The 14,299-nt window shown below is 42.1% G+C and overlaps 1 protein-coding gene across 3 annotated transcripts in view; it reads left to right on the forward strand.

Annotated features, from left to right (window-relative positions):
• Positions 1 to 1,324: 1,324 nt before the first annotated feature.
• LOC121550045 (nuclear receptor-binding protein 2) overlaps positions 1,325 to 14,299 on the forward strand; it is a 73,505-nt gene continuing 60,530 nt past the window's right edge. For 2 of the 3 annotated variants that reach the window (XM_041862126.2, XM_041862127.2), the window contains exon 1: positions 1,509 to 1,942. In XM_041862126.2, the coding sequence (XP_041718060.1) occupies positions 1,823 to 1,942 (120 nt within the window). In that variant the 5' untranslated portion in view covers positions 1,509 to 1,822. Of the gene's footprint in view, positions 1,374 to 1,508; positions 1,943 to 14,299 lie in introns of those variants that run through there. The other variant, XM_041862128.1, reaches the window with a different exon arrangement.

Consider the following 14,299-nt stretch of genomic DNA (forward strand, 5'->3'; position numbering starts at 1 on the left):
ACTCAGGACCTCCCCGGTGGCAGCGATGCAGGTAGAGTTGGTAGAGATGCTGTTAAAGTTAAAATGACAACAGCTAGCCATGGTATATTGGGTAAATCTAGAAGGACATATGGTTACACATCCTACAAAAAACGTACTCCTAGAGTGCTGCGAACATGAACACAATCTGAATACAAGCTTTGGGTGGATAGGCAATTGCATGGCGAGAGAGATTGTTTGGGAGGGAGATTAGCTCCTCTGTGGTTCTTCTTGCTATCCCACCTTGGTTTCTCCCTCAGCCAGTGATAGATCTAGGCTTGCTTGAGAGGGTAAGAGATGTTGAGGAAGGAGTAGATTCAGTTGTAAGTGAACATTTAAGAACACAAAACAATGCTTCCTTGAATATATTCACAGATGGATCTAAGGACCCTAAAACAGTGAGGACACTGTTCCTGAGTTTAAGGTGGCAGTGACGAAAAGAGCACCGGATCATTTATCTGTTTACACAATGGAGTTGTTGGCCGTACTATTGGCTGCAGAGTGGGTGGAGGAGGTGTGGCCAGACAGGGTAGACATCTGCTCTGACTCCTGTGCAACACTGATGATCTTAAATTCATTTATGTCTCAGAGCAGACTGGATGTATTGTATGAGGTTTTGCAGTGCTTGTATGGGGTGAAACAGATGGGGGTATTTGTGATGTTCCTCTGGGGACCAGCTCATGTGGGAGTAGAGGGGAATGAGGAGGTGGATGTTATCGCCAAGCAGGCTCTTAAACATCCTAATGTTGAGATGGAATTGTCAATCAGTAAAGCAGAAGACAAGGGGTTAATAAGAACAGTGGTTAAAAACAAATGGCAAGAGTTGTGGAACAGGGAGAGAAAGGGAAGACACCTGTATAAGATCCAGGAAAAGGTGGGGGCAGGGAGGTCCTCAGGCCGAGAGAGAAGGGAGGAAAGTGTAGTCACAAGGCCGAGACTGGGACACACAAGGCTCAATAGTACATTGACATTTGTGGGGAAACATCTGACTGGGAGGTGTGATCACTTTCAGTGTCAGTAGGAGATTGAGACAGTAGAACATGTTCTATTTCAGTGCCAGAAATATGTGAGGGAAAGGGAGCGATTGTTGTTAGATTTGAGGAGTAATGGGGTTGAAGAGCTAGGATTAAGTGAACTGCTGGGGAAGTCTTCAGGGATGTAGTATTTCATTAGGTATTTCATTTTTTAAAGGATTATTGGGTTGGATTTAGACCTTCACTGTCTCTGGTCCACACTCCAGTCCAGCTGGTGGCGGTAACTCACCTTAAAGTTGGTTGCCAACTGCCATATAACATCCACAGAAGAAGAAGAAGCAAATTAACCAACCACAACAATGACGCATGGTGTTGGAAGAGGTAAAAAAATAAATATATAATACTTTATATGGTCAATGGGAGAGGTAATTAACGAAACAAAGGGAGGCAACGGAAAACAACTCCTTTCCAATACATTGCCCCCCCTATACCCATGATTTTGCTCTTCATTTGTGAATAAGGATAGTAGGAGCAACAATTCGCATGCAGTTGAGCGCGCAAACTGGACTATAATATTTTTCCTCGGTTAGCCTATTAACACGACTATTACATAATTTATTGAAGCTTTTTATTTTTACTTTATCAGGCGTACATTTCGAAGGTGTTTTATGACACCTTTATTTTTGACTGCTACGGTTTACCCCCGTGCTCACAGCAAGATGTGTTGAGCTCTTTACTATAGCAGTATCGTCGGGGACTCTAGACTGCACAGACATTTGCGCTACATTCGAGTGAAACCAACGGGGAAATAACATTAAACACGGAATACAATGACTATGTCCGTCCAGGAGAGCAATTCAGGGTCCGAGGGGAAAGAGGAGGAGAGTGAAGATGAGAGTGAAATCCTGGAGGAAAGCCCATGCGGTCGCTGGCAAAAACGAAAAGAGCAGGTTGGTGTATATTTGGTTGCGCCGGTGGCAGTGAATCAACTTGTGGGCTACACCTATTGACAGTTATAGGAGAGACAAGGAAAACGTCATTCTGTTTGGAACATGATTGCCTGCTAGGCCTATAGGCTACGTCGTAACCAATCTAATAACCATTGGGGTTGGCTGGTGATGCCTGTCTGATGGTGCCTTCCTCTCTGTACTCTGTATTGTAGCAGCAGGTGCAACTGATAGATTACATAGTAGTGGTAGGCAACTAGATTCAGCTGCGGCCCGATTTTCGTAGTAACGGATGGTCAGGGGCCAGAACATAGCCACAATTCCTAGCCTACTCCACCCATACTCCACGAAGGTTTTCCACCACACAGCTTTGACCAACTACTGTAGCTATGTTGGTCTATTGTACTTTAAACAATGTTTATGCAGGTTGCTTAGCATTCAATCCTTCTCAATTAGCTTAATTCATTCTCTTAGAGGAGGTGCTCCCACAATAACATGATTTGTACCACATACAAGTTAAAGTATTGGATTGTTCACACACCACACTAATCCCATTCCACTGACTTTTAAATATTTTTTTTTATTATATGAGAATTATATGAAAACGAGCTTTGCTTTTATACTTACAAGACCATCATGCTTGATTGATCGGGCAGTTTTGTCTCGTAGTAATGTGGTGCCTGCCTGTATTTCCTTAAACCTTTATGTCATTGAGAATTATTTATTTTTCATAACATCTTGTTTTGATCAGTAGGTGCCCAACATAACACCATGTGGTGGTGTGTTGGACACAGTCACTCATATATATATATATGAGGTCTATAGAGCCTGTCTGCCTTCCTGATTTCTGTAACCGTTAGCTTACCTGTGTAATATTGACATAACCTCAGAAAGACTTGTTTTGCAAACATGGTCCAGTTTTATCAATTGCTGTGCTGATCAATGGGCAGTTTATTAACCTCTACGAGATCGGTGTCCCGTATACGGCACGGTTGAGCTAACGTGCGCTAATGTGATTAGCATGACTGTTGTAAGTAACAGCAAACTTTCCAGGACACACGCTCTCCGGTACAGTTGAAACCCGGATTCATCCGTGAAGAGCTAATTTCTTCACATTTTCTAAGGAGATGCCCACTGAAGTCCCTGAGACGGTATCTGACAGTTTGTGCCGAAATTCTTCGATTGTGCAAACCCAGAATTTAATCCGCTGTACGGGTGGCTGGTCTCAAACGATCCTGCAGGTGAAGAAGCCGAATGTGGAGGTCCTGGGCAGGCGTGGATACACGTGGTCTGCGGTTGTGAGGCCGGTTGGACGTACTTCCAAATTCTCTGAAATGATGTTGGAGGCGGCTTATGGTAGAGAAATGAACATTAAATTATCTGGCAACAGCTCTAGTGGACATTCGGGCAGTCAGCATGCCAATTGCATGCTCCCCCTAAACTTAAGATATCTGCGGCATTGTGTTGTGAGACCAAACTGCACATTTTAGAGTGGCTTTTTATTGTCCCCAGCACAAGATGCACCTGTGTAATGATCATGCTGTTTAATCAGCATCTTGATATGCCACACCTGTCAGGTGGATGGATTATCTTGGCAAAGGAGAAATGCTCACTAACAGGGATGTAACCAAAATTGTGCACAGAATTTGAGAGAAATAAGCTTTTTGTGCATATGGAACATTTCTGGGATCTTTTTATTTCAGCTCATGAAACATGGGACCAACACTTTACATGTTGCGTTTATATTTATGTTCAGTGTGTATATACGTACAGTGGGGAGAACAAGTATTTGATACACTGCTGATTTTGCAGGTTTTCCTACTTACAAAGCATGTAGAGGTCTGTAATTTTTTATCATAGGTACACTTCAACTGTGAGAGACAGAATCTAAAACAAAAATCCAGAAAATCACATTGTATGATTTTTAAGTAATTCATTTGCATTTTATTGCATGACATAAGTATTTGATCACCTACCAACAAGTAAGAATTCCGGCTCTCACAGACCTGTTAGTTTTTCTTTAAGAAGCCCTCCTGTTCTCCACTCATTACCTGTATTAACTGCACCTGTTTGAACTCGTTACCTGTATAAAAGACACCTGTCCACACACTCAATCAAACAGACTCCAACCTCTCCACAATGGCCAAGACCAGAGAGCTGTGTAAGGACATCAGGGATAAAATTGTAGACCTGCACAAGGCTGGGATGGGCTACAGGACAATAGGCAAGCAGCTTGGTGAGAAGGGAACAACTGTTGGCGCAATTATTAGAAAATGGAAGAAGTTCAAGATGACGGTCAATCACCCTCGGTCTGGGGCTCCATGCAAGATCTCACCTCGTGGGGCATCAATGATCATGAGGAAGGTGAGGGATCAGCCCAGAACTACACGGCAGGACCTGGTCAATGACCTGAAGAGAGCTGGGACCACAGTCTCAAAGAAAACCATTAGTAACACACTACGCCGTCATGGATTAAAATCCTGCAGCGCACGCAAGGTCCCCCTGCTCAAGCCAGCGCATGTCCAGGCCCGTCTGAAGTTTGCCAATGACTATCTGGATGATCCAGAGGAGGAATGGGAGAAGGTCATGTGGTCTGATGAGACAAAAATATAGCTTTTTGGTCTAAACTCCACTCGCCGTGTTTGGAGGAAGAAGAAGGATGAGTACAACCCCAAGAACACCATCCCAACCGTAAAGCATGGAGGTGGAAACATCATTCTTTGGGGATGCTTTTCTGCAAAGGGGACAGGACGACTGCACCGTATTGAGGGGAGGATGGATTGTGCATTGTATCGCAAGATCTTGGCCAACAACCTCCTTCCCTCAGTAAGAGCATTGAAGATGGGTGGCTGGGTCTTCCAGCATGACAACGACCCGAAACACACAGCCAGGGCAACTAAGGAGTGGCTCCGTAAGAAGCATCTCGAGGTCCTGGAGTGGCCTAGCCAGTCTCCAGACCTGAACCCAATAGAACATCTTTGGAGGGAGCTGAAAGTCCGTATTGCCCAGCGACAGCCCCGAAACCTAAAGGATCTGGAGAAGGTCTGTATGGAGGAGTGGGCCAAAATCCCTGCTGCAGTGTGTGCAAACCTGGTCAAGACCTACAGGAAACGTATGATCTCTGTAATTGCAAACAAAGGTTTCTGTACCAAATATTAAGTTCTGCTTTTCTGATGTATCAAATAATATTGTCATGCAATAAAATGCAAATTAATTACTTAAAAATCATACAATGTGATTTTCTGGATTTTTGTTTTAGATTCCGTCTCTCACAGTTGAAGTGTACCTATGATAAAAATTACAGACCTCTACATGCTTTGTAAGTAGGAAAACCTGCAAAATCGGCAGTGTATCAAATACTTGTTCTCCCCACTGTACATACACACACACACACAGCCTGCAAACACATTGTTTGAAGTACAATAGAATAACATAGCTACTGTTGTAGGTCAAAACTGTCTGCTGGAAAACCTTGAGAGAGGGTAGGCATTGTGGTGCTCATGGGTGGAGTAGGCATTGTGGCTTATGACCAATGAGCTACTACTCACTTAAAACTTATTTTTTTGTTATTAATGTAAATGGATTTTTCAACCAGAAGGTGATTTTCTGTTAAAGGGGAACTGCACCCGCTGATTTTGCCTAGTTGTTAAGCTTGCTTCTCAAGAAATGACAGAAGCCAAACGTGAGTTGGCTTGGGGGTATGGTTTGATGTGGGTGTTTCCTTGCCACCACCAAGACACACCCATCATCGGTCAGAACCTTGCCCGCAGCTATTTCCCTCCCACTCAATCACAACAAACAAACCCCTGCAGGTTGAGTTCAATAACTACAGACAGATGTGTGGTGAGATGCCGGAGGAAGCTTTGAATAGGTCAGGAGTCTACAGAGTAATATGAGAAGAATGCAGTTGCTCAATTTATGTAGATATTCTAAACTAAGGGTTTCAAATGTAGTAACAGGTCCATGTAGAATCAACAACCCTTTCCATAATACCATAGAAGCAGTGTCCTGCTAATACAACAATGTCACCTTTCATTGTCATTCCCAGCCGATACAAATACTGTGCCTATTGGCATTTTGTCTGGTGGTAGTGGGGCTACTTTGGCAAGCATGTCAGAGTGGTCATACCTTCCTGTGTGGTGTCCAGTATACAACATGAGTTCTCTGGTCCTGGTACGGAATACACAGGGTTTCTCCTTCCACATATTGACTGATATCCTTCAATTCAATAATACAAAAAGTATAAAAGTTATGTAAAATGTTTATGCCAAGTGCCAGGTCTTTCTCCATTCAGATACATCAGTATCAAGCCTGTCTGTCAGTCTAGAATTCATCACATCATCTTGCAAATCTCCATGTGCTGGCTCCATACATGTTTCTGTGAACACATACACTCATAGTCACTGTTCTATTACCAATGCAGTTAGGATAGGTAATATCTGACACACAAACAGGTACTATGTTGAAGTTTGAACAGGTCAGATAAAACCTATCCCAATTATGGTTTCCCCATCAAACGACTAGGGCAATAGGGCTGACCCCAATTAGTCGACTGGTCGATTGTTTGGTCGTTAGGCTGTTGGTCGACCGAGATTGTTTTATTCGAGCATTAACAAAAATATTAACTACATTAACTACTTGTTTTCGAAAGAAAATCATTTTTTTTGTCCATTAAAATAACATCAAATTGATCAGAAATACAGTGTAGACATTGTTAATGTTGTAAACGGCTGATTTGTAATGGAATATCTACATAGGCGTACAGAGGCCCATTATCAGCAACCATCAGTCCTGTGTTCCAATTGCACGTTGTGTTTGCTAATCCAAGTTTATCATTTTAAATGGCTAATTGATCATTAGAAAACCCTTTTGCAATTATGTTAGCACAGCTGAAAACTGTTGTGCTGATTAAAGAAGCAATACAACTGGCCTTCTTGAGACTAGTTGAGTATCTGGAGCATCAGCAATTGTGGTTTTGATTACAGAATCAAAATGGCCAGAAACAAAATAACTTTCTTCTGAAACTCGTCAGTCTATTCTTGTTATGAGAAATGAAGGCTATTCCATGCGAGAAATTGCCAAGAAACTGAAGATCTCGTACAACGCTGTGTACTTCTCCCTTCACAGAACAGCGCAAACTGGCTCTAACCAGAATAGAAAGAGGAGTGGGAGGCCCCGGTGCACAACTGAGCAAGAGGACAAATCTAGTTTGAGAAACGGACGCCTCACAGGTCCTCAACTGGCAGCTTCATTAAATAGGACCCACAAAACACCAGTCTCAACGTCACCAGTGAAGAGGCGACTTCTGGAGGAGTGCTTGATGCCATCTGTCAAGCATGGTGGAGGCAATGTGATGGTCTGGGGGTGCTTTGGTGGTGGTAAAGTGGGAGATTTGTACAGAGTAAAAGGGATCTTGAAGAAGGAAGGCTATCACCCTGTGGACGGCGCTTGATTGGAGCCAATTTCCTCCTACAACAGGACAATGACCCAAAGCACAGCTCCAAACTATGCAATAACTATTTAGGGAAGAAGCTGTCAGCTGGTATTCTGTCTATAATGGAGTGGCCTGCACAGTCACCGGATCTTTTTATTTAATTTTTTTATTTAACCTTTATTTAACCAGGTAAGCCAGTTGAGAACAAGTTCTCATTTACAACTGCGACCTGGCCAAGATAAAGCAAAGCAGTGCGATAAAAACAACAACACAGAGTTACATATGGGGTAAAAAAATACATAAAGTCAAAAAATACAACCGAAAATATATATACAGTGTGTGCAAATGTAGCAAGTTATGGAGGTAAGGCAATAAATAGGCTATAGTGCAAAATAATTACAATTAGTATTAACACTAGAATGCTAGATGTGCAAGAGATTATGTGCAAATAGAGATACTGGGGTGCAAAAGAGCAAAATAAATAACAATATAGGGATGAGGTAGTTGGGTGGGCTAATTTCAGATGGGCTGTGTACATGTGCAGTGATCGGTGATCGGTAAGGTGCTATTGAGCTGTTGTGGGAGCAGCTTGACCGTATGGTACGTAAGAAGTGCCCATCAAGCCAATCCAACTTGTGGGAGGTGCTTTAGGAAGCATGGGGTGAAATCTCTTCAGATTACCTCAACAAATTGACAACTAGAATGCCAAAGGTCTGCAAGGCTGTAATTGCTGCAAATGGAGGATTCTTTGATGAAAGCAAAGTTTGAAGGACACAATTATTATTTATATTAAAAATCATTATTTCTAACCTTGTCAATGACTACATTTCCTATTCATTTTGCTATATTTCCTATTCAAACTCATTTCAGGTATGTTTTCATGGAAAACAAGGACATTTCTAAGTGACCCCAAACTTTTGAACGGTAGTGTATATAGTCTACCGGTCAAAGTTTTAGAACACCTACTCATTCAAGGGTTTTTCTTTATTTTTACTATTTTCTACATTGTAGAATAATAGTGAAGACATCAAAACTATGAAATAACACATATGGAATCATGTAGTAACCAAACAAGTGTTAAACAAATCTAAATATATTTGAGATTTGAGATTCTTCAAATAGCCACCCTTTTGCCTTGATGAAAGCTTTGCACACTCTTGGCATTCTCTCGAATGCTTTTCCAACAGTCTTGAAGGAGTTTCCACGTATGCTGAGCACTTGTTGGCTGCTTTTCCTTCACTCTGCGGTCCGACTCATCCCAAACCATCTCAATTTGGTTGATGTCGGGGGATTGTGGAGGCCAGGTCATCTGATGCAGCACTCCATCACTCTCCTTCTTGGTAAAATAGCCCTTACACAGTGTTGGGTCATTGTCCTGTTGAAAAACAAATGATAGTCCCACTAAGCCCAAACCAGATGGGATGGCGTATCGCTGCAGAATGCTGTGGTAGCCATGCTGGTTAAGTGTGCCTTGAATTCTAAATAAATCACAGACGGTGTCACCAGCAAAGCACCCCCACCCCATAACACCTCCTCCTCCATGCTTTACGGTGGGAAATACACATGCGGAAATCATCCGTTCACCCACATCGCGTCTCACAAAGACACGGTGGTTGGAACCAAAAATCTCGAATTTGGATTCCAGACCAAAGGACACATTTCCACCAGTCTAATGTCCATTGCTCATATTTCTTGGCCCAAGCAAGTCTCTTCTTCTTATTGGTGTCCTTTTAGTAGTGGTTTCTTTGTAGCAATTCGACCATGAAGGCCTGATTCACGCAGTCCCCTCTGAACAGTTGACATTGAGATGTGTCTGTTACTTGAACTCTGTGAAGCATTTATTTGAGCTGGTAACTCTAATTAACTTATCCTCTGCAGCAGAGGTAACTCTGGGTCTTCCATTCCTGTGGCAGTCCTCATGAGAGCCAGTTTCATCATAGCGCTTGATGGTTTTTGCGACTGCACTTGAATAAACGTTTTTAAAGTTTTTGAAATGTTCCGTATTGACTGAACTTCATGTCTTAAATGAATGATGGACTGTCGTTTCTCTTTGCTTATTTGAGGTGTTCTTGCCATAATATGGACGTGGTCTTTTACCAAATAGGGCTATCTTCTGTATAACCCCCCTACCTTGTCACAACAGAACTGATTGGCTCAAACGCATTAAAAAGGAAAGAAATTCCACAAGTTAACTTATAACAAGGCACACCTGTTAATTGAAATTCATTCCCAGTGACTGCCTAATGAAGCTGGTTGAGAGAATGCCAAGAGTGTGCAAAACTGTCATCAAGGCAAAGGGTGGCTATTTGAAGAATTGTTTGTTTAACACTGTTGGTTACTACATGATTCCATATGTTATTTCATCGTTTTGATGTCTTCACTATTATTCTACAATGTGGAAAATAGTAAAAATAAAGAAAAACCCTTGAATGAGTAGGTGTTCTGAAACTTTTGACCGGTAGTGTATATTTGCGCCCATCTCAGTGAACTAATCCATTGCGTAGGCCTAGACTAAAAGCCACTTTATGCTTGATCCAAAAATGTGGTTGGAGGCTCCATATGGAGGGTGTGACGCAATTGCGGGGCATGGAGAGGCCAAATCGAGCTCTGTACTGCATCGCCATGCGCCTTCCAAATGTTGTAACAATGCGTTGTGCTCTGTATAGCTCCACATTGACATGATTGGTTGACGGTAGGTGGGGGCGGTACATCTTGTAGAAAACACAAACTCACTTCCTTGACAACAGCTCTGCACTGCTCTGCGAAGCGCAATAAGTATGAATGCCCTGACTTCTGCTGAGGCCGTATCACTGTAAATACTGCATGGCCAATGCAGACATTGGATTGACCATGTGCCCAGATGCACAATGCACTTCTATCTCCAGAATGTGCTCTCTCCCGCCAATTTGTGCACATTCATTGTTTCATAACTTAATTGTGTGAATTGTTTGCGTTTGATTGTTAGTGTATATAAATTCCCCATTACATATATCACCAGTAGTACATTTACCGAAAATTCCTATAATTTCTAATCTACTATGTTTGTTACTTTGGTTACGGTCATTTATGTTAATGCATTCAATATTATTATTCCAGTCTTCCCATTATCATTGTCAGAGTGGACACATTGTTTGCGGAGTGCACAACAAAGTTTTGGTTTATTTCATTCCATTTACGAGTTGTCAATTTAGTAATTGGCCTATAGGCTACCTGGCCTAGAAGTTGGCCTATAGGCTACCTGGCCTGCGCGCAAATATAGGCATATAAATGTGCCCAATTGGGGATCTGATAGTATTTCTGATTGGCTTAACGGACCACCACAAATGACCTGTGGAGCTTCTCAAAGTAATGTTTTCTTTACCTCAAACAGCAAGCAAATGAAGTCTGTTTTTACATCCATTGAGAATTACAATAGTTCCTCAATGTATTTGAAAAATCTTTCCAGCTCTCTCCCTTTCGATAACCACTCAGCGTGAAAGGGAAAAATGTCATGCTCTGATCCAGTGGAAAAGTCATAAAATAGGCCTACCTGATTACTTCTTATCAGTCGTTGACTTGGGCTATTATTAATTGTCACTTTATGGACGCTGTAATCTTGTTCTTATCCATCGCGTAGATATAGAGCAAGGTCGGGGCAAGAAATTTAAATTTTTTTCATAATGCTAAGGACCCGGAATGTGGTTCTCAGTAACGGCCGGACTGCTCATGACAATGGCAGGGAGTGTGTTGTCAACCTCCAATCAAGGTGATTCGCGAATTTTCATCGACATTGGTGTCGTATTGGCTTAGTTATGATGGTAGGGAGATTATAATTTAACATTGAGCATCAATCAATCCCTACTTATTTTAACATTGATCTTCAGTCAATCCCAATGCTGACAATAATTTGTACACTGCAGATTTACCACAACTAAGCCCAAAAAGAGATTGTAACATAACAGTGCACTGTGCACCTGCCAACTCTCCATGAATTCGCAAGTGGCTGAAACGATCTCACCGGAAAAAGCATCAGAGCGAGCGAAACAGCACCCCTCTGTCTTACTATATGTAGCCTATGTTTCTGATGCTGTCTGGCCAAAATAACTATTTTTGGCCAGACAGCATCAAATACATGGGCTACACATACATGTCCTCTGCCTCTACGACGATGGCAGTATTACTAGCAGTACCTGTTTTTTTACTAAAGAAATGTATTATCTTCGATCATTTTTCTGTTAAAATTAAATCTCTAGTTTATTTTTCCTTTTCTCTGTCCCGCTTTGAAAGCGCCTCATTGCTGAAACGCGTGAAACAATGCACGGGAACTCTGTCAGTGTGGAATATTCCATTATTGTGAACCAGTCCGTGTTCACTGAGCAAAGTACAGAAAGATCCTTTCTGAAGGCACTGAATATGTATAATTAGTAGCACTGAAAATAAGACATTTATTTATCTCTTTCTCTTCCCAAACGCTGGGCACTTTGAGAACAGAAGGCTCTGTCCATCTATTCAGTTGTTTCTACTATTATGAGAAACTTGGATCATATCATAACACATTTATTACACATCTATAACCATTTCATGAATGTGGTTTAACAGGTCCCAACCGCATTATTAAAGGTTAATGAAATATATCCATAGCATGTCTATAGCACATATTTAGATATCTTAATAGATACATCATTACAATGACAGCGTAGTGTCATCATTATGGCTGTTCTCAAAAGTGTGCTTCTGCCATACAAGTGTTAGTAAATATGCCAAAAGGCCAAAGGACGTTTAGAAAATTATGCTGATATATAGCCTGTACCAGCCCCATTTTACCCACCACGGGTGCAGGCCCGTGACTTACCTTATCCTTCTTCTCTCTGAGGTCAATGGTGCATGAAGATCACCACAGGGTTGAATCCTAAGGGTACATTTTGTGGATCAAATCGTGTAGTTGAGGGTCATATCATAACTTTCGTAACTCATTAACAGCCCTCCTCCACATCACAATTAGGCCTAAATTGGTCATACTGGTCTATAACACACACATGAAGGGTCTATGTATGAGAAGATTGCCAGAGAGGAAGGAAACCGCTGAGGGATTTCACCATGAGGCCAATGGTGACTTTAAAACAGTTAGAGTTTAATGGCTGTAATAGGAGAAAACTGAGGATGGATCAACAACATTGTAGTTACGCCACAATACTAACCTAATTGACAAGCGTGAAAAGAAGGAAGCCTGTACAGGATAAAAATATTCAAAAAAATGCATCCTGTTTGCAACAAGGCACTAAAGTAATTGCTTTGACACATTTTGTCCTGAAATACAAAGTGTTATGTTTGGGGCAAAACCAATACAACACATTACTGAGTACCACTCTCTAGGATTGGGCGGTAGCCACATTTGCATATTGTCATACCATCCTTCTCTCATCCTGGGATTTAAAGTATTACGCCAAAAAAAGCCCATTCGGCGTCTATTACCAGAATAGCATAAGTAATAGCGAATTTCCATGGAGGGTGCTAGCTAAATATGGTAACTAAAATAAATGAATTGCAAAAACAGGTAATCCAGCTCATAAAGCGTGTTTACACATGCTGCTCCAAAGCCAGGACTGTTCTTCCTTCAGACAAGCATGCATCAAAACTTTGTTCATTTACACAATGTCTCTCATTCACATTCGCTTGGAAATGTCCAAACTCACACAAAATGCCATTCGGTAGCTCCTACCTAGTGCCTTCGGAAAGTATTCAGACCCCTTGACTTTTTCCACATTTTGTTACGTTATAGCCTTATTCTAAAATGGATTAAATAAATAAAAATCCTCATCAATATACATACAATACCCCATAATGACGAAGCAAAAACAGGTCTGTAGAAATGTTTGCAAATTCATAAAGAACTATAAGTATTCATTCAAATTCATAATAATAAGTATTCAGACCCTTCGCTATGAGACTCGAAATGTAGCTCAGGTGCATCCTGTTTCCATTGATCATACTTGAGATGTGAGTCCACTTGTGGTAAATTCAATTGATTGGACATGATTTGGAAAGGCACACACCTGTCTATATAAGGTCCCACAGTTGATAACGCATGTCAGAGCAAAAACCAAGCCATGAGGTCAAAGGAATTGTCCGTAGCGCTCCGAGACAGGATTGTGTCGAGGACCGATCTGGGGAAGGGTACCAAAACATTTCTTCAGCATTGAAGGTCCCCAAGAACACAGTGGCCTCCATCATTCTAAAATGGAAGAAGTTTGGAACCACCAAGACTCTTCCTAGAGCTGGCCGCCCGGCCAAACTGAGCAATCGGGGGAGAAGGGTCTTGGTCAGGGAGTTGATCAAGAACCCGATGGTCACTCTGACAGAGCTCCAGAGTACCTCTGTGGAGATGGGAGAACCTTCCAGAAGGACAACCATCTCTGCAGCACTCCACCAATAAGGCCTTTATGGTAGAGTGGCCAGACGGAAGCCACTCCTCAGTAAAAGGCACATGACAGCCCACTTGGAGTTTGCCAAAAGGCACCTAAAGACTCTCAGACCATGAGAAACAAGGTTCTCTGGTCTGATGAAACCAAGATTGTACTCTTTGGCCTGAATGCCAAGCGTCACATCTGGAGGAAACCTGGCACCATTCCTTTGGTGAAGCATGGTGGTGGAAGCATCATGCTGTGGGGATGTTTTTCAGCGGCAGAGACTGGGAGACTAGTCAGGATCAATGGAAAGATGAACTGAGCAAAGTACAGAAAGATCCTTGATGAAAACCTGCTCCAGAGCACTCAGCGCCTCAGACTGGGGCGAAGGTTCACCTTCCAACAGGACAACAACCCTAAGCACACAGCCAAGACAACGCAGAAATGGCTTCGGGACAAGTCTCTGAATGTTCAGACAGAGCCCGGACTTGAACCCGATCGAACATCTCTGGAGAGACCTGAAAATAGCTGTGCAGCAACGCT

Source organism: Coregonus clupeaformis, chromosome 34, assembly GCF_020615455.1.
Source record: "Coregonus clupeaformis isolate EN_2021a chromosome 34, ASM2061545v1, whole genome shotgun sequence".
Classification (NCBI taxonomy): Eukaryota; Metazoa; Chordata; class Actinopteri; order Salmoniformes; family Salmonidae; genus Coregonus; species Coregonus clupeaformis.